At 46.5% G+C, this 18,097-nt stretch overlaps 1 protein-coding gene across 1 annotated transcript in view; it reads left to right on the forward strand.

Annotated features, from left to right (window-relative positions):
• ARID3C (AT-rich interaction domain 3C) overlaps positions 1–18,097 on the forward strand; it is a 548,993-nt gene that overhangs the window by 14,696 nt on the left and 516,200 nt on the right. Inside the window, exon 2 of the mRNA XM_085628417.1 lies at positions 3,830–4,372. Coding sequence (XP_085484543.1) covers positions 3,830–4,372 — 543 coding nt within the window. The remainder of the gene's footprint in view (positions 1–3,829; positions 4,373–18,097) is intronic.

Consider the following 18,097-nt stretch of genomic DNA (forward strand, 5'->3'; position numbering starts at 1 on the left):
TGCGCGCGTGCACGCTCGCGTGAATGCAAGCGCTAGGCCAGCCAGCAGCACTTTGAAAAATCATCTACAAAAGTCTCTCCGAGCAGCGCATGCACGTTGACTCAGCAAGACCTAAAAATGAAAACGGTTCTTTGATGTAATTTCAGTTCCCTAATCCCGCCTGCCTGCTACTGTCAACAACACCCACATATTCTGAAGTGACCCATCTGACTTTCTAAGACACTCACCCCAGTGATCTACCAGTATCCTGTTAATGTATTTCTTCACCCTTGCTGTTATTATTCAGTAACTACCCTCTCTACCTTTATGCCAGCAACACTTCCCTGGTCTTTACTATTGGGTCCCACCCCATACATACCCTTTAGTGTCAGTGACTTCCTAGGTGTGGCAGGACCCCTCTCCACCTACATATATACCTGCATAAGGTACCCTATGAATCCCCGTCACTGTCTGTCCACCAGGCACTCTTGTCTGTTTCCCCCATCAGGTACTCTTATGTAACCAAGTTAGTGAGTCTCCACAAGGCTCTCAAGTAACCTGCTCCCCTGACCCAATTAACCCCTCAGTTAATCACCGAGGTCCCCTCAGGAATCCTCTTCCCCAGTTCATTGTCAAGCACTCTGCAAAGATCAGTGACTGTGGCACCTCCATCAGGGCCTCAAGTAATCCAGTTGCGTGGCTCTATAAACCCTCCAATGCTTATCCCCTGGTCCTCTTAGTAATCCTCTGCCCCTCATCCCCATCAGGTACCCTCTCCCATGGCGAGGTAAACCTGTCAGGTGCTCTCAAGCAAGCCCTCTCTCTGTCTCTCTACCTCAGTCTGTCAGGCATCCTTATGTAATCCTGTTAGTGACTCTCCAGCAGGCCCAACCCTTTGCCTGACTCAGTAACCCCACCAGTGAATTGCCCCAGTCCTCGCAGTAAGACACTCTTCCTTGTCAGTTATCCTCTTCCATGACTCTCTAACTTTTTTTATGGTTCTCCACCAGGCCCTATGGTAACCCTTTTCTGTGCCCTACTGGTTCTCTCTGGGTACTCGCAGTAATCCTAGAGGAGTACTCTCCTCTCCACGACACTGACTCTCTGTGATAAACTACTTCCTAGCTTAGTGACCCATGGGTGAATCTCTGAAGCCTGTCTCGATAGTCCGTTTCCCACTCACTCCACATCATTTCCCATCACCCATGGTTCTATAATCCTGCTAGTGACCCTCCATCAGACCCCCCAGTAACTCAGTCCCTCTGGCTCAGTAACCCTATTAGTCAATCATCCCTGTCTCATTGAGGCTCTGTCAGGTACCCCATGCCAAGTCTTGGTCTAGGCCCTCCAGTAACCCTGCCAATAACTATGTACTAGGCCCTTCAGTAACCGTGTCAGTAACTTTACACTAGGCCCTAAGGTTCCTGTCAGTAACTCTGCTTAAGGTCCCCCCGCCCTTCTCCCGGGAATCCTGTCAGTTACTCTGCACTAGGCCCTCTGGTAATCCTTTTCTGTGGCTCAATAACGTTGGCAGTGCCTCTCTCCACTTCCCTCACTAGTGGTTCTATAACCCTGTATGTAACTCTGCTACATGCCTTTCTGTAATTCTGTCAGTAAGTCTGGACCTGGCCCTCCTGTAACCCTATCAGTAAGTCTGCACCAGGCTCTCTGGCAGCTCTGTTCTGCGACTCAGGAAAGTTGACATCTTCTCCCTGTCCTGTCACTAATCCCCTTTCCCAGTCACTAGTACCCTCTCTCTTGGTTCTCACCCTGCCAGTAACTCTACTGTAGGCCCTTAAGTAACTCTGGACTAGGCCCTCCAGCAACCCTCTCCCGTGGCTCAGTAACAATGACAGTGCTTCTCCACTGGTCCTATCCCTTTCCCGGTCGCTAGTACCCTCTCATAGTCCTGTAACCCTGTCAGTGACTATGCCAGACCCTCGAGTAACCCTGTCAGTAAATCTTTTCTAGCCCCTCTGGTAACCCTGTCAGTGTCCCTGCAGCAGGCCCTTAGGTAACCCTGCCTGTAACTCTATTCTAGGCCCTCCGGTAACCCTCCCCTGTGGCTCAGTAACGTTGACAGTACCTCTTCCCTGGTCACTAATACCCTCTGTAACCCTGTCAGTGACTCTACACCAGGCCCTCCGGTAACCCTGTCAGTAACTCTGCATTGGGTCGCCCGGTGACCCTCTCCCGTTGATCAGTAACGCTGTAACACTGACAGTGTGTCTCCCCTGGCAGTATCCTATTCACTGGTCACTAGTACCCTCTATAACCCTGTCAGTGACTCTACGCCAGGCCCTCCAGTAACCCTGTGAGTAACTCTGCATTAGGCCGTCTGATGACCCTCTCCCGTTGATCAGTAACACTGTAACGCTGACAGTGTCTCTCCTCTGGCAGTATCCCCTTCACTGGCCACTAGTACCCTCTGTAATGCTGTCAGTGACTCTACGCCAGGCTCTCCGGTAACCCTGTCATTAACTCTGCTTTAGGCCCTCCATGACTCTCTCCTGTGGATCAGTAATGCTGTAACACCAACAGTGCCTCTCCCCTGGCCCTATCCCCTTCCCCAGTCACTAGTACCCTCTCATGGTTCTGTAACCCTGTCAGTATCTCTGTACCAGGCCCTCCAGTGACCCTGTCAGTAATTCTGCTGCCGGTCCCCTGGTAACCCTGTCAGTAACTCTGCTGCAGGCCCTCCGGTAACCCTGTCAGTAACTCTGCTCTAGGCCCTCTGGTGACCCTCTCCTATGGATCTGTAACACTGACAGGGCCTCTCCCCTGGCCATATGCCCTTCCCCGGTCACTAGTTCCCTCTCTTGGCTCTGTAACCTTCCCAGTGACAATTCACTAGGCCCTCCGGTAACCCTGTCAGTGACTCTACTCCAGGCCCTCCAGTAAACCTGCCAGTAACTCTGCTCTAGGCCCCCAGTAACCCTCGTCCGCGGCTCAGTAACGTTGACAGTGCTTCTCCCCTGGTTCTATCCCCCTCATGGTTCTGTGACACTGTCAGTGACTCTACGCCAGGCCCTCCGGTGACCCTGTCAGTGACTCTACGCCAGGCCCTCTGGTAACCCTGTCAATAACTGCACAAAGCCTCTCCCCTGGCCCTATGCCCTTCGCCGGTCACTAGTTCCCTCTCGTGGCTCTGTAACCTTCCCAGTGACAATTCACCAGGCCCTCCGGTAACCCTGTCAGTAACTCTGCTCTAGGCCCTCCGGTAACCCTCATCTGTGGCTCAGTAACATTGACAGTGCCTCTCCCCTGGTCCTATCCCCTCTCATGGTTCTGTGACCCTGTCAGTGACTCTACACCAGGCCCTCCGTTGATCCTGTCAGTGACTCTACGCTAGGCCCTTTGGTAACCCTGTCAGTAACTGCACCAAACCCTCCAGTAACCCTGTCAGTAACTCCACACCAGGCCCTCCAGTAACCCTCATCTGTGGCTCAGTAACGTTGACAGTGCCTTTCCCCTGGTCCTATCCCCTCTCATGGTTCTGTGACCCTGTCAGTGACTCTACACCATGCCTTCCGGTGACCCTGCCAGTAACTCTGAACTAGGCCATCCGGTAAGCCCTCCTCGCGGCGCTGTAACGCTGACAGTGACTCTTCTCAGGCCCCTATCCCTTTCCTCATGGCGCTGTGGCCCTCTCAGTGACACTGCGCCAGGCCCTCCGGTAACCCTCACCCGCGGCTCAGTAACGCTGACAGGGCCTCTCCCCTTCCCCGGTCACTAGTCCCCTCTCCCATGGCTCTGTGACACTCTAGTCCCCTCTCCCATGGCTCTGCGGCCCTCTCAGTGTTGACTCTGCGCCCGGCCCTCCAGTAACCCTCTCCCTCTCTCCCCACAGGCCTCCTTCTCGTCCCGCGGCCCGGCCGGCGGCCCGCTGCTGGTGTCTGCCGCCCCCGGGGGCTCGTCGGCCCCCGGCCCCGGCGTGGGGGTGAACATGCTGGGAGGCGGCCTGAAGCTGGAGGCGGTGATGGAGACGCTGCAGCGGCAGCAGGCGGCGCGGCTGGAGCGAGAGCGGCGGGAGAGGGAGCTGCGCGGCCTGCTCGAGGCCCGGCTCCAGCAGCAGCAGCAGGCCCTGGCGCTGCGCCACTACCAGGCCGTGGGGCCTCCCCGCAGGCCCGGCCTCATCGTGCCGCCGCCCGCCCGGCAGGCCTCCCCGGCCCCCGAGGAAGAGGAGGACTACGACGACGAGGAGGACGAGGAAGAGGAGGCCGGGGCAGAGGAACCCACGCCGCCCCGATACCTGCCGCCCCCCAGGGCCCAGCCTCCGGACTCTCCCCAGGGGGCCCCACGCACCCCCGGCACACCCATGCCCGGACACTCGCACTCTCCCCCGGGGGCGCAGGGGCACCACGAGTGGACCTACGAGGAGCAGTTCAAGCAGGTAGGACGAACCTTATATGTCTGATGTACCGTGTGTCCTGATGCCATCATCAGCAGGCTCTTTCCAAAATAAAGACCACTGTGTTCAATACTGAGCTTGTGCTGTGTGCCACGGCGAGTGTCCCAATGCCAGCACAATCCACTCCTTCCAAAATACAAGATCACAGTGTTCAATACTGAGCTTGTACTTTGTGTCACAGTGAGTGTCCTGGTGCCATCACCACCCCCTTTTCCAAAATACAAGATCACTGTGTTCAATACTGAGTTTGTGCTCTGTGCCACTGTGATTGCCCTGGTGCCATCATAACCCACTTCCAAAATACAGGATCACTGTGTTCAGTACGGTGCTTGTGCCCTGTGCCATAGTAAGTGTCTTGGTGACACCACAACCCACTTCTTCCAAAATACATGATCACTGGCTTGTACTCTGTGCCACCGTGAGTGCCCTGATGCCATCACCACCTGCTCCTTCCTAAATACAAGAATAAGGGGTTCAATGCTGAGCTTGTATTATGTGCCCCATGAGTATATTGGTGCAATCAAAACCCAAGAGCATGGGGTTAAATACTAAGCTTATATTGTGTGCTGCATGATAATCCCGGCGCCACCAAGAGCAAGGAGTTCTATACTGAGTTTGTACTCTGTGCCCTGTGAGTGTCCTGCTGCCATCAAAATATGATGCCGAGCTTGTACTTGTACTGTGTGCCCGCTGCCCCTGTGAGTGACCTGTAGTCACCAGAACTATACTCTTACCAGACCTCATGCACCTGCTGTCTGAACACTGCTCTGCACTGTGTACCTAGGAGTGTCATGCAGCAATCACAACTATGTTCTTACTAAATCCCAACAGCACAGTGTTTCATACTGTGCTTGTAGCATGTGCAGCTAGGAGTTTCCTGCAATGACCACTACCTCATGCTTACCAGAACTCGCTAGCTTACCAATACTTTGATTGTAAATGAATTTTTAATCCGTTACAACCTCACTCTTTCCAGAACTCATGAGTATACTATTTAATACTGTGCCGATAGTGTGTGCCCCTAGAAGCTTCTGTAAAGTTGTTCATGAATCATGTTTGCCCCTAGGTGTGTCTTGTAACAATCATATCTCCACTCTTACCAGTACACCAAAGCCTGGCGCTTGAATCTTTGCCCTGGAGTAATCATAACTACACTCAGGAGCATACTGTCTTACTACTGCATCTGCAATTGTGCCCATAAGAGTGCTCTGCAATCACCAGAGCTCCACTCGTACCACAACTCGCACGTTTGCTGTCCGAATAAAGGGACAGTATTGTGTGCATCCTGGGACTTGCAGTCTTTGCTTTATTTGAACCGACTAGACTTGCAGACTGGGTAATAATTGAGACACAAGTGTGAAAGCATTCTTCTCATTGGAACCAGTAGGTTACTGTCTCTAGATTACACCTTGGTGCAAAAAAGCAATATGTACCAATATTTTTCTCCAATCTGCCCGTTAATACTGGATTATTCACCATTTTGCTTATATTGGTTACTTCCAGCTACAATCTACAGGAAAATGCGTCCAGAAGCACAAATGACACATTTCATGAAAGTGATAGGCAGCAGTATTATAAGGGTCGCAAATACATGTGGGGCTTTTTTCCACTAACACTCGGATCTTAGTAACCCCTGACGGTGTCTTCCTGACATAGAGTGATATGACCATGGATGGCCCCTACCACTTCACCACTAGTATATGTCAAACAGGGAGAGATCAGGAGCGTGCTTTCTATTATTGTGCCTGTAGTGGGGGTTCTGAGGGGTTCTCAGCATGTGCTGTTACATCACAAATGCATCCCACCTCAAGGACATTCTCAAGCAGAGAGCAAAGGCTAACGTCATGATGCCTAACACCGAATGTAAAGTGTTCCTCAAGGGGTGTTCACTGTGCCATGTTGCATATCCCGTTGTATAGCTCTTTTTTGCAGTCATGTGTCTTGTTTTTGTCACATTATCACATGATGTTTTTCCTTGTATTTTGTTAGTATACACTAAGGAGGTTATGGGAAGCCCTAATTTGCAGATGTATACCGTAAATTTGATTCACAAAGCTGAATTGAGGGCTAATCTACGGGAGCAAGATGCATACATTATAGAGGTGGAGTCTCCAACCTCTCCTGTAGTGAGACCTACTTCTGATCAGTGAAAACCTCTCCGAGCTGCTAAAAAACAAATTGTTACAGTAGTTACTACATCAGACATGACCATCTGATTACAACGGTTAGAATAATTAGCTGCCCCCTCTGGTCTATCTTTTCCCTCCCCTCAATTTGGATGCTAGCGCCGGGACACCTCCGTTGGAAGTAGCCGTGCGCTCTAGACATGCTAATAATAATAATAATTACTACATCAGGCACAGTAATCTGATTACAACAGTTACAATAATTGCTACATCAGACATAGTAATCTCATTACAACAGTTACAATAATTACTACATCAGGCACAGTAATGTGATTACAACAGTTACAATAATTACTACATCAGACATGACCATCTGATTACAACGGTTAAAATAATGACTACATCAGGCATAGTAATCTGATTACAACAGTTACAATAATTACTACATCATCTGAATATTTTCATAAAGTTTGCACATTTTCACTTCTACACTTGAGCTACTATGCTGTTTCTTCTCAGCCCAGAGCGCGCGCGCGCGCGCGCGCGCACACACACACACACACACACACACACACACACACACACACACACACACACACACACACACACACACTGTGACTGACAGCACTGTTGAAGCAGGTGGCTTTGCTGCATGGGGCTTCGTGCTGTCAGTTACATCGTGTGACTGATGGAGTCTGGGGCTCTGCTGTTGGCTTGGCTAGCTGCCACTCCAAGGGTCCGCAACTCAGTGGTGCTGCCTCCTGTGATGTTCAGGAGGCAGCAGTACTAAGCGCTCGATCAGTGGCTCTTAACCTGTGGTCCAGGGACCTCTGGGGGTCCACAAAGCCTACTCCGAGGGTCTGGACTGCTTAGATAATTAAATAATATTAACAGTAAGGCTTCCAGTTTTACATTTTTACTGATTCTTGCAGATAAACACAGACAGAAAACAATCTATTTCCTGTTTGTATGTATTTATTTTTAAAAGTAGAAAAATACAGAAAATGTTGCTTCTTATGAGTGACGATCCTTGTTGTCCTTCATGAATTCCAGACCAACTGCTAAGCAGAAAGAGACCATGGGGATTTAAAAACAGGATGAGATCCCCTTAAATAAGGGCATATGTTAACATATATTTGGGTACAATGCTAATCTTCACCTGTCAGAGTAGTGATTTGCTATATTTGCCTGCTTAATTTGCTATAATGTGACGGGCATCAAAGTTTGAGTGCATGTTTATCAGTTAAATAGATGCGGAAATATGCCAGTTTAGGTCTCCTTTATTTTTCACAGCATAAAAAAAATATGGATAAATACCAATAAATTGACTAAAAAAAAAAAATACAGACGGAAAAGTAAAAAAAAAAAATACTATAAAACCGGGAGCCCTAATTAACAGATTTATAAAGTGTATATAAATAAAAAGAAACATTTAAAATTGAAACATTTTTGACGTTCTTTACATGCATAGGAAGTTGAAATTAAAGGTTCAAAAATAAGTTGGTATCCTCAGATTAATTTGTGGGAGCATGGCAGCTGCAGCAAACCTAAAATAGTATGGGCAATTATTGCTTCAATTGAATTTAGAAGTGTTCCATCCTATCCATTAAAAGAAAAACACATTTTTTTTTATTTGTTTGGGAATTATCATTTGTGTATTTGTTTGATGATTTTTTTTTCTTTTTTTGTTCATTGTTTTGTGGTTGAAATCCTCGGAAATGCTGTTTGCAGTTATGACTCAATGGGGGGTCCCTGTATTCCAATGATGATTCACTGAAGGTCCCCATTTTCCTGTAATGATTAAGTGGGGGTCCACAGAAGTCAAAGGGTTAAGAACCACTGCTCTAAATCATGTTCTAGGGGTGTGTTTCATGCCCTACCCACTGCAGGCGCCTGTTATAGATGCATACACGTTGATCTCAATTGGAAAACGGTCGTATTCAGGGGAGTGTCTGAAGAGGGTTCAAGGTGCAAGGATACAGATTCGTTGCCGCCCTCTGAGGCGTAAGTTTACAAACCTGTAGGAATTCAGTTTCCACGTTTCTTACCTATCCGAGGTGGGCCAGGCAAGCCCAGGTGGTGCAGAAAGTGGGAACGTGCCCCACTCTGTCGTTCTTACAGAATACAAACCCACTGCAATTTCAAGACAGGATTTGGAAGACTGACTCCAAAAATGTATTGTGAAAAATTCACCCTCCAAAATTGCAGCTGCCAACATTTCGAACTTACCTAAGGTCCTACAAATTGTTGACCCTGCATTTAATTACTAAATTTAGCCAAATTAACTGTTTATTAGGTGTAGGTACATTCATTATTCTAACCGCAGTCCTAGCATATTTTAGTGGTAAGTGGTTCATACGGGAAGTAGATGTGGGTTTACCTTTTTGTGCCTTTATATTGGGTCCACACTTTGGTTAGGCTGCGTTTTAGAATTATTTTTTGCAATAGGTGGTTTTACAGTCGACATCTTATCAATATGAGCTCAAATCACCTTTGCCCGTGAATAATGGAGTACAATGTGTTGTGCATCATTTACACGCGTCTGAAAGAGAATGTGTATGAATATCCGAAAAGAAACACAGGTTAGGAAGAGTAGGGGAGGATTGCCTCTCTGGAGGGCAGGTTTCTCTTTGTTGTAAACTCTGGCAGTCTAGCCCCCTCCCCCAAACCATCTCCCTGTTTATGTATGTGAAGGGTGCTACATTCTTCGGCTGCAGCCCGGCCTGCTTTAAAAGCGGGCGCTGCCATTCCCCCATCCTTCCCGGATGCCTGTCTTAGGGCACACAACAGGCGTTCCCCTCCCCATGTGGGTGATCGCAGATCCGGTTTCCACGTGAGCCGTTTTAATCTAGTGTTTCAAGTGATCCTATCGGCGCGCGGCGTTAGTCACTGCAGGGACTGCACATGTCCATGCAGGCCTAGATAAGGCGAGTCATTCCACGGCCCTTTTATCGGGGTGGGAGTAGCCCAGCCCTAATCGCTCTTCCCTTAAATGTCCAGCACACAAGCCAGCAAGGAACGCACGTTAACACAGAAGCAGTGGGTGCTGGGCACCCTGAGGTATTTCGAAATGAGGTATATAATTCAGCAGAGAAATGTATCTCAACAAATTGACTAAAACAATTAGAACTCTGATTTTTCAAGGAATCGCAGGATAGTGTAAAGAGAAAAACTATTCTCTTTGCCCAGCCCAGTATTTCGGACACTCACTAACAATAGGCCCGCTAGAGGATTTGATGACGTCAGATGGGCTTCTAGACCTGGTATGAATGACATAATTCACCGGATGTTCCGTGGATTTGTGGAGCGGAGATTGACCCTCCCTGACAGACGGTAAAGTTCTCAAAAGACCGGTTAAAGCATTTTGAAGTTTGCTCCTGTAGTATTACCCATACTTTTGGAATTAATGTTCAACTTTTATGTGATTTTCTTAGTTTTCCAGGAGTCGTCACAATTGACCGTTTATGCTCGTAAATTTTGTTGTGGGTGAATAATTCAGCATTGCAAAATGTAATATATGTATGCATTTGCACATTTTTTGTCCACCCTTCTCAGTGGAAAAATATTTGTTTCTGGGAATAAATCCTATCCCCCTTAGATGTTGTTGACGTTGTCACCCCAATTCCACTCGCTCCAGCCCTTGGAGGTGTAAATGTTTGTGCTTTTCCAAAGAGCGTCATCTCTTGAAACTCGTCGGTGTGCTGCCGTTCCAAACTATTACAGGTCTACCCACACCGTAGTTACCGACCCATACTATGAAATTTGTAATGTTAAAAATGTCTTTATTCTGTCAAAGTTTCTGCATTAGGAAATGCACTCTGCATTTGGACAAGCCACCAGTCCCAATTACTTGAAATGCAACTGGGAAGATCCGGGCACAGAGCGGGATATACATTTTCTGTAGCTTTTTAAAAACCAAGCTGCGCAAAACAATTTAAGAATCAGGACTTTTAACAACAGAAGGATGTGCCAATGAGCACGTCTTGTCATCTGTTTGTGCAAGCCTGAAAGCATACTTAGCAAAAAACAAAACAACTGCCAAGCCAGTATTACGTCACGTGCTATCTGAAAACTGTATATTCATATAGGGGGAGCCCTGGTTCTAGTCCGGGCGACCACGGCTCACAACAAGGCTCACTTCCTGGTGTTTTGTTTCGCAGCCGAGGAGGCGGGAAAACACAATGAAATGCACTTAGCGAGGTAGGAAGCGGAGCAGGTGATAGATTTGTGATTTAAACGAACCTGTTTATCCCCAAAGACAGAAGTGCAAACACGGGGCTGTTTTGGTTTAGATGTGTGCAGGGATAAGGGGTGAAGGCCGGATTACAGACGGTGCCCCGAGACGGAGCCTGCCCTTCCTCTGAGAGGTAGACAGACGCCTTCCTGGTGAATAGGCCATAGCTAGCGTCGAGCTGTTTCTGTTCTCAAGAAGCCCGGCTCCCTCGTCCTCACTGGATGTCTCCGGAAGCTTTGCTCTTGTGAACAGTGCAACCCACACACGGCCTGCCAGGCTCGGCGGGATTTTTTTTTATATGCACCTGATTTTATATTCACCAAATTTTGCCCGGTGGTCAATTTTATTTTTTATTTTTTTCACGGCGACGCGCTAGACCGCTGTCGCGTGGACCAGTTAGGAAGCGTGGCCGTCGATGTTTTCACATATATATTACACAAAGTCTGATAGCGGGGTTAAGAACTGCGTCGCTTTTACCTCCTCTGAGCATGTAAGTATGGTGGAGGGTTAAAGCCAGCTATTTAAATGAATTCTTCATTTGGGAATTTCGTTTGCGGCTGAAGAATGCCGTCTTATTGCAGGATATAACTGCTGCGTTACTGTCGACAATGCAGCAACAGCGCCTTGAGGCCTGGTGTATGAATCGTGTCCACAGGCACCAACTCCGCCGACACACTGCTACATGTACCCGGTCTCACCAACAGACTGAGTTCAAACCGACCCTGCTGACGTCCTTCGAGATTTAAACAAACTCTCTGCTACACCGTTTTTTTTAACCAATCTTTTTTTCCCTCTCGGAGATTTTAAGACAATGTTGGTCCACGAGGGCCCACGCCATGACAGATCTTCCAGAGATCCATGTGTGATCTTTACAGATACAATTAATCAAATGTGGACAGTTTATTAACTCCTGTTTGATCCTGAATTGTGGGCCCAAATTGGCTCTGGGCCCAACTTTGGGCACCTCTGATTCAAACCAAACCGTATTTCCGGTCGTGAAATTTTAAACCAAATCCACTGATGCCCAGTGAACACGTGACCACACTGCGATGAGTCCTATTGTGAGCCTTCCTGACACAGTGACAAACAACCGGTACAACTTTCTAATTCCGATGAACACACCGTCCTTTCACAGTGACATGAACCCCGGGCCAGTATTTCCGTGCGCTTTTGTAAATAAAGTCATTGCCATCCCATGAGTGCTGGAAGTAACCTCGATGGCACACTGTGAGATTCTAAATCAACCCTACCCACATGTCGGTGAGATGCTAAAACAATCCTGCTGCCAACCAAAGATTTTAACCGAGTTCTATTTTAAAATGCATTTTTTACCGTCCTCTTTTCTGTCCAGAAGAGGGGTTCCTCACAACAAGCCAGCAACTTCAACTGCAAAGGACACATCTTTTGAACATATGGCCGAGGGAGGGATTCTGTCTGCATCGAAGTGGGACTTTTAAGGAAACTCCCCCCGCCCATAAAATACCCGTTCACATTTTTGAAGCCATGTGGCTCACACAAAGACCAAAACATGTTGACCACTCATAGCTATTTTTTTTGTGAACGTTTATAATGAAAATATACCTGGAAAAGTGTTGCTGGAAAATGTGCTTAGTTTAACTCGTTTCTCGTTTCACTTATCTTTTTTTATTGAAAGGCATAAGGATGAAATGATTTTATGGCTTATTCTCACAACCCTTATTTATATGTAATTTGCTTTTCTCTTAGCTCGCCAAACTGCACATTATGTACCATTAGCCACGTGAGCACGAGACAAGTTTCTTGAGCAACCATGCAGTTTAACCGCACCTGCGCTTGTTTTTCTACCAGAATCTTGACAAATGGTTCCTCCATTCATGAAGATTTTGTGGAAGTTTCGACAGTGAAAAACTGTTTGCAAAACTATTTCATGCTTTGGGTTTAATAAACAAGGTCCCGATTCTTTGACATTCACTGCAGATAACTAAAGTATGTTCCTCCTTAGAATGTGGGTGTACTGGAAAGACTCGTTTCATACCCATGAACATGGTTTTGTTTTCCTCCATGCTTGAAATAGCAACTTCTGTACTGGTCAATATGAATTTTAATGAGGTTAATGTTTAGTCCCGGTGAAAGCCTTTGTGAAGTATAAGTAATGATTAGAAGCTGAAACATCAATGAGTTAAATATAGTATTCCATTTATTACATGTGACGATTGTCTAGTATTTGCACTACGACTCAAGAAGTTTTGTTAATTTTTTATAGTGCCCGCCATGGCATTTCTAGGTAGTCCGGGGTGTATGACTTTCCAAACGTTTCCATTCATAGCATATTAATATACAAATATAACAGAGAAGGTGTGAGTATTCTGTTAGCCTTGTGATATGTAGTTGACTATTAAAATGATAACCATTTCGGTTTTTTTTCCTCCATCCATCTGATGTTATATTTTTATACTGAGATTGCTATTTGTTATGCCTGTTGATATATATACAATGTTGTGTGCCATGCAGCTTTATTCTCAGACTGGCAGTCTACTAATCTACATGATGATGCCATGCATGATACATGGGTGTGCTGCTCACACAGCTCTAGAGTACATTTGAGTCGGGGATATACTCTAATGCTCTTGCACGTTTCTAGGAAACCTTTTGTATTGATGGGTCTTTTCGATGAAGACGGTGCAGCATGGGTCTTTTTGGCCTCTGTACTCCTGTGGTGTGAAAATCCATTTTAAGGAAGTTGAGGTGACCTTCACCTTAAGGAATTATTTCCTTTGGCACGAGCTCTACCAGAAGTAATTGTTTCCTGTGGCACAGCCTACACCTTACTGAGCTGCTTCCTGTATCAGGTCTTCTGGACCAGGGTTCTTGACACCTTCTTGTAGTCCGCTTTCATAACAATACAAGCTCTGTGCTGTTGGCAGTTCTAGCCACTGATGATACTCAGTTGAATGCACCTTGGGCCTCCATTGCCTCTGGGTTTATATGCCTGTCTGAGGGTTTCTGGAGCATCATTCGCCCCGAGGAGCTCCCAGGGTGCCGCAGGGCTGTGGCATGAGCTTGCCAAGGGCAGGTCCTTCATACATACATATATACTTACGTATTTTTCTGGATTACCAGGTTGTCCTAAGGGGGAGGGGGTTGGTAGGAGGATAAAGTACCCTACTGATTGTACGCAGAGCGTGGTTGTCTGCAAAGAATAAATTGAGTTCAGTTTTAGCGGCTTTAAGAATTACACTGGTTCTGTGAACTTTTCAGCTGTATGCAGTTTTTTTTAAATGTGCTGATAAGTTATTATTTCTAGTGAGATTGTTTAAAAAATAACGTGTCTTATATTTTTATACGGTTTACAAATATTTTATATGAACCTTATCAAAGCCGCAGTTTAAAAAATACTGCAAGCAATCTACCTCAAAACCTTTTTTAATTGATAAAAAATGAAATGTGAAATGTGTCAGGCCCCTTAAATGAACATTCCTGCCATGTCAGACCATTTACAAACATGCCCACTACAGCACAGCGTGTGTTCCTGTGCTAAGAGGTGGAGTGTGGATTTGGAAGATCCCAGGAGAAAAAGCTCATAATCTGATCCTGCTGCCGTTTAAATAATGGCTTGAAAAGACTGTGAATGGTACTTGCGACAAACGCAGATGGTTCTTTTTGAAATTCTTGTATTTTTCAGACAAGCTCAGACCATCGGACGGTTCAGCTGTACAAGCATTAGCAATGCCTATTTCCTAGTTGCGATTCGCTATGTATTGCAATTAGGACATCGGAATTCCTAATATATGAAGCTCATTGAGTTTCCTTTAGAGATTCATAATGGGTCGCAAATCGACCAACCTCATGAATATTATTATAAGGTAGGTCACAGTTTGTGACCCATCAGGAATGGCAGCCATGCAGCAGACCACCATGTCTGTGATTGCTGTTTAAAAAAGCAAATGTTTTTTTTTTTTTTTAAATGAAGACTGTTTTCCTTAAAGGAAAACAGGAAGTGTTTAAAAGAAGAAAAAAACCCTTGAAGTGGTCTGTGGGACCACTGCCTCCTCTTAAAAAGTATTTTTATTTAGCTTTTTCAAAAGGGAAGGAGAACCTTTTGCGAATGGGTTACTACCCGTTTTAAACTGGTGGCAAAGTATTACTGTTGTGTTACCGGAATTCAGTCACAAAACAGTAATAGATTCCATACCGATTCAGTATTTGGAAGGGACTCCCTAAACATGCCCCGTTCAAATACCGAATCGCCAGGGACATCTTAAGGATTTTGGGGGCCCTGGGCCAAATGTATTTTGGGGGCCATTGTTCGGAACAGCTTTGAATTTATAGTCTATTTTCTGCTCTTTCATGTTCTCTTTGACCAGGTCACTGACAGTGCGCAAACACACAAATTCTAAATGTGTTCACATCTAAATATTCATGGATAGTGACATGTAACCCTGTAGCAGCTCACTAATATTACAGCAAGTAATCTCTGTGACACCACACCCATTTCTCATATGTGAGGTCGTGTTTTGATCTATACAAAACTTTTTATGGATGTTGCATGAAGCAAACAACATTTCTCTGCAAAGTGTCTGTCATAGACTCTCACACATCGCCCATATTAAAAATAAATGAAAAGAAAACAGTATTTAAAATGATCTGTTTAAAAATGATTCACGCTCATCAAAGTAAGAGACTCTGCAGAACAGAGCCCACTTTGCCCATGCATTAAAATGTCTCTGCAAATTGCAAATGCAAAATGCGATTCGGTAGCAAGTTCAAAGACTGGATCACATTTTGCATTATGTACATTTGAAAAAACATTTTTGCGACCGTAAAAATGCTTTGTACATCTGGCCTATCCAGTGATTGCGTAAGTTGCAGATCAGTTGTGTCTGGTCACTTTTTTAAAGCTTTAGAATTATTACACACACATTATCAATGATGTTACGCAGCAAAATTATGTAGAAAAGTCATTAGTCTAATGAGGACATCATGTGAGCCAAGATCACTCAGGCTTTCTAGAGCGAGTACTCTTAAATGAGCGTGTTTTTGATGCTTCTGAAATACTGGTGGGCTCATACTGAGTTCTGCACTAATTTAGAAATCAGGTAAATGCACACAATATTTCTGCCTGATTTTTGATTTAGAGTGAAAACTGAGCTCATGCTTTTATTTTATTTTTTGGCCCTTCGAATTCCTCCAGAGACTAACAGGAGGGATTTGCGTGTGGATAACAAGTTGGAAATGGGGATATCGTGCACTTTTCACATGTTGTGCAAGTCACATAGGTTATTCCCCATTCATGTCTTAGAATATACAAAAGGGAGTCAAAAACTTTTGGTGAGAGAGGAACTGCAACATGCAGCAACCATTTTTTTTTTGCCAGGTATTTTTGTGCTCACAAAAAGTGCAGCAGTCTCAATGGGGGGCGTGGTGTCCTGGTGGGGTTTAAAGTGAAGCCAGGTAAATGTTCGGATTAGGAAGGCTCCTGTAGCCTGCACAATTTATTTAAGGACTGGGAAGGTTTCTCTAGCCTGCAGTATTTGGTTTGGCAGTCGAAGCCTCCTCTAGCCTGCAGCATTTAGTCTAGGGCCAGATGTTCTCTAGCCCGCAGCATTTGTCTAGGGCTCAGATGGTTCTCTAGCCTGCAGCATTTGTCTAGGACTCAGATAGTCCTCTAGCCTGCAGTATTTGTCTAGGACTCAGATGGTTCTCTAGCCTGCAGCATTTGTCTAGGACTCAGATAGTCCTCTAGCCTGCAGCATTTGTCTAGGACTCAGATGGTTCTCTAGCCTGCACTATTTGGTGTGGCAGTAAGAAAGCTCCTCTAGCCCGCAACATTTAGTCTAGGACCAGATGTTCTCTCGCCTGCAGCATTTGTCTAGGGCTCAGATGGTCCTCTAGCCTGCAGCATTTGTCTAGGACTCAGATGGTCCTCTAGCCTGCACTATTTGGTGTGCAGTCGGAAAGCTCCTCTAGCCTGCAACATTTAGTCTAGGACCAGATGTTCTCTAGCCTGCAGCATTTGTCTAGGGCTCAGATGTTCCTCTAGCCAGCAACATTTGTCTAGGACTCAGATGGTCCTCTAGCCTGTACTATTTGGTGTGGCAGTCGGAAAGCTCCTCTAGCCCGCAACATTTAGTCTAGGACCAGATGTTCTCTAGCCCGCAGCATTTGTCTAGGGCTCGGATGGTTCTCTAGCCTTCAGCATTTGTCTAGGATTCAGATGGTCCTCCAGCCTGCACTATTTGGTGTGGCAGTCAGAAAGCTCCTCTAGCCCGCAACATATAGTCTAGGACCAGATGTTCTCTAGCCTGAGGCATTTGTCTAGGGCTCAGATAGTCCTCTAGCCTGCAGCATTTGTCTAGGACTCAGATGGTTCTCTAGCCTGCAGCATTTGTCTAGGACTCAGATGGTCCTCTAGCCTGCACTATTTGGTGTGGCAGTCAGAAAGCTCCTCTAGCCCGCAACATTTAGTCTAGGACCAGATGTTCTCTCGCCTGCAGTATTTGTCTAGGGCTCAGATGGTTCTCTAGCCTGCAGCATTTGTCTAGGGCTCAGATGGTCCTCTAGCCTGCAACATTTGTCTAGGACTCAGATGGTCCTCTAGCCTGCACTATTTGGTGTGGCAGTCGGAAAGCTCCTCTAGCCCGCAACATTTAGTCTAGGGCTCAGATGGTTCTCTAGCCTTCAGCATTTGTCTAGGATTCAGATGGTCCTCTAGCCTGCACTATTTGGTGTGGCAGTCAGAAAGCTCCTCTAGCCCGCAACATATAGTCTAGGACCAGATGTTCTCTAGCCTGAGGCATTTGTCTAGGGCTCAGATGGTCCTCTAGCCTGCAGCATTTGTCTAGGACTCAGATGGTCCTCTAGCCTGTACTATTTGGTGTGGCAGTCGGAAAGCTCCTATAGCCCGCAACATTTAGTCTAGGACCAGATGTTCTCTAGCCCGCAGCATTTGTCTAGGGCTCAGATGCTTCTTGAGCCTGCAGCATTTGTCTAGGACTCAGATGGTCCTCTAGCCTGCAGTATTTGATCTAGGAATCAGGAGACTCCTCTAGCCTTCAACATTGGTCCTGGGACTCAGAATGGCTCGCCTAGCCTGCAGCATTTGGTCTGGGACTTAGAATGGCTCTCCTAGCCTGCAGCATTTGGTCTAGGACTTGGAAGGCTATTCTAACCTGCAGCATTTGGTCTGGGACTTAGAACGGCTCGTCTATCCTGCAGCATTGAGTCTAGGACTCAGAAGGCTCTTCTAGTCAACCCATGCACACCAGGCACTCCACAACACCGGACCAGCGGACCTCAACAGACGACTCAGCTTCTACACCCCTACCCGCCAGCTTCGCTCCGCCGACCTCACCCTCGCCACAGTCCCCC

This window comes from Triturus cristatus, chromosome 2_1, assembly GCF_964204655.1.
Source record: "Triturus cristatus chromosome 2_1, aTriCri1.1, whole genome shotgun sequence".
Taxonomy (NCBI): domain Eukaryota; kingdom Metazoa; phylum Chordata; class Amphibia; order Caudata; family Salamandridae; genus Triturus; species Triturus cristatus.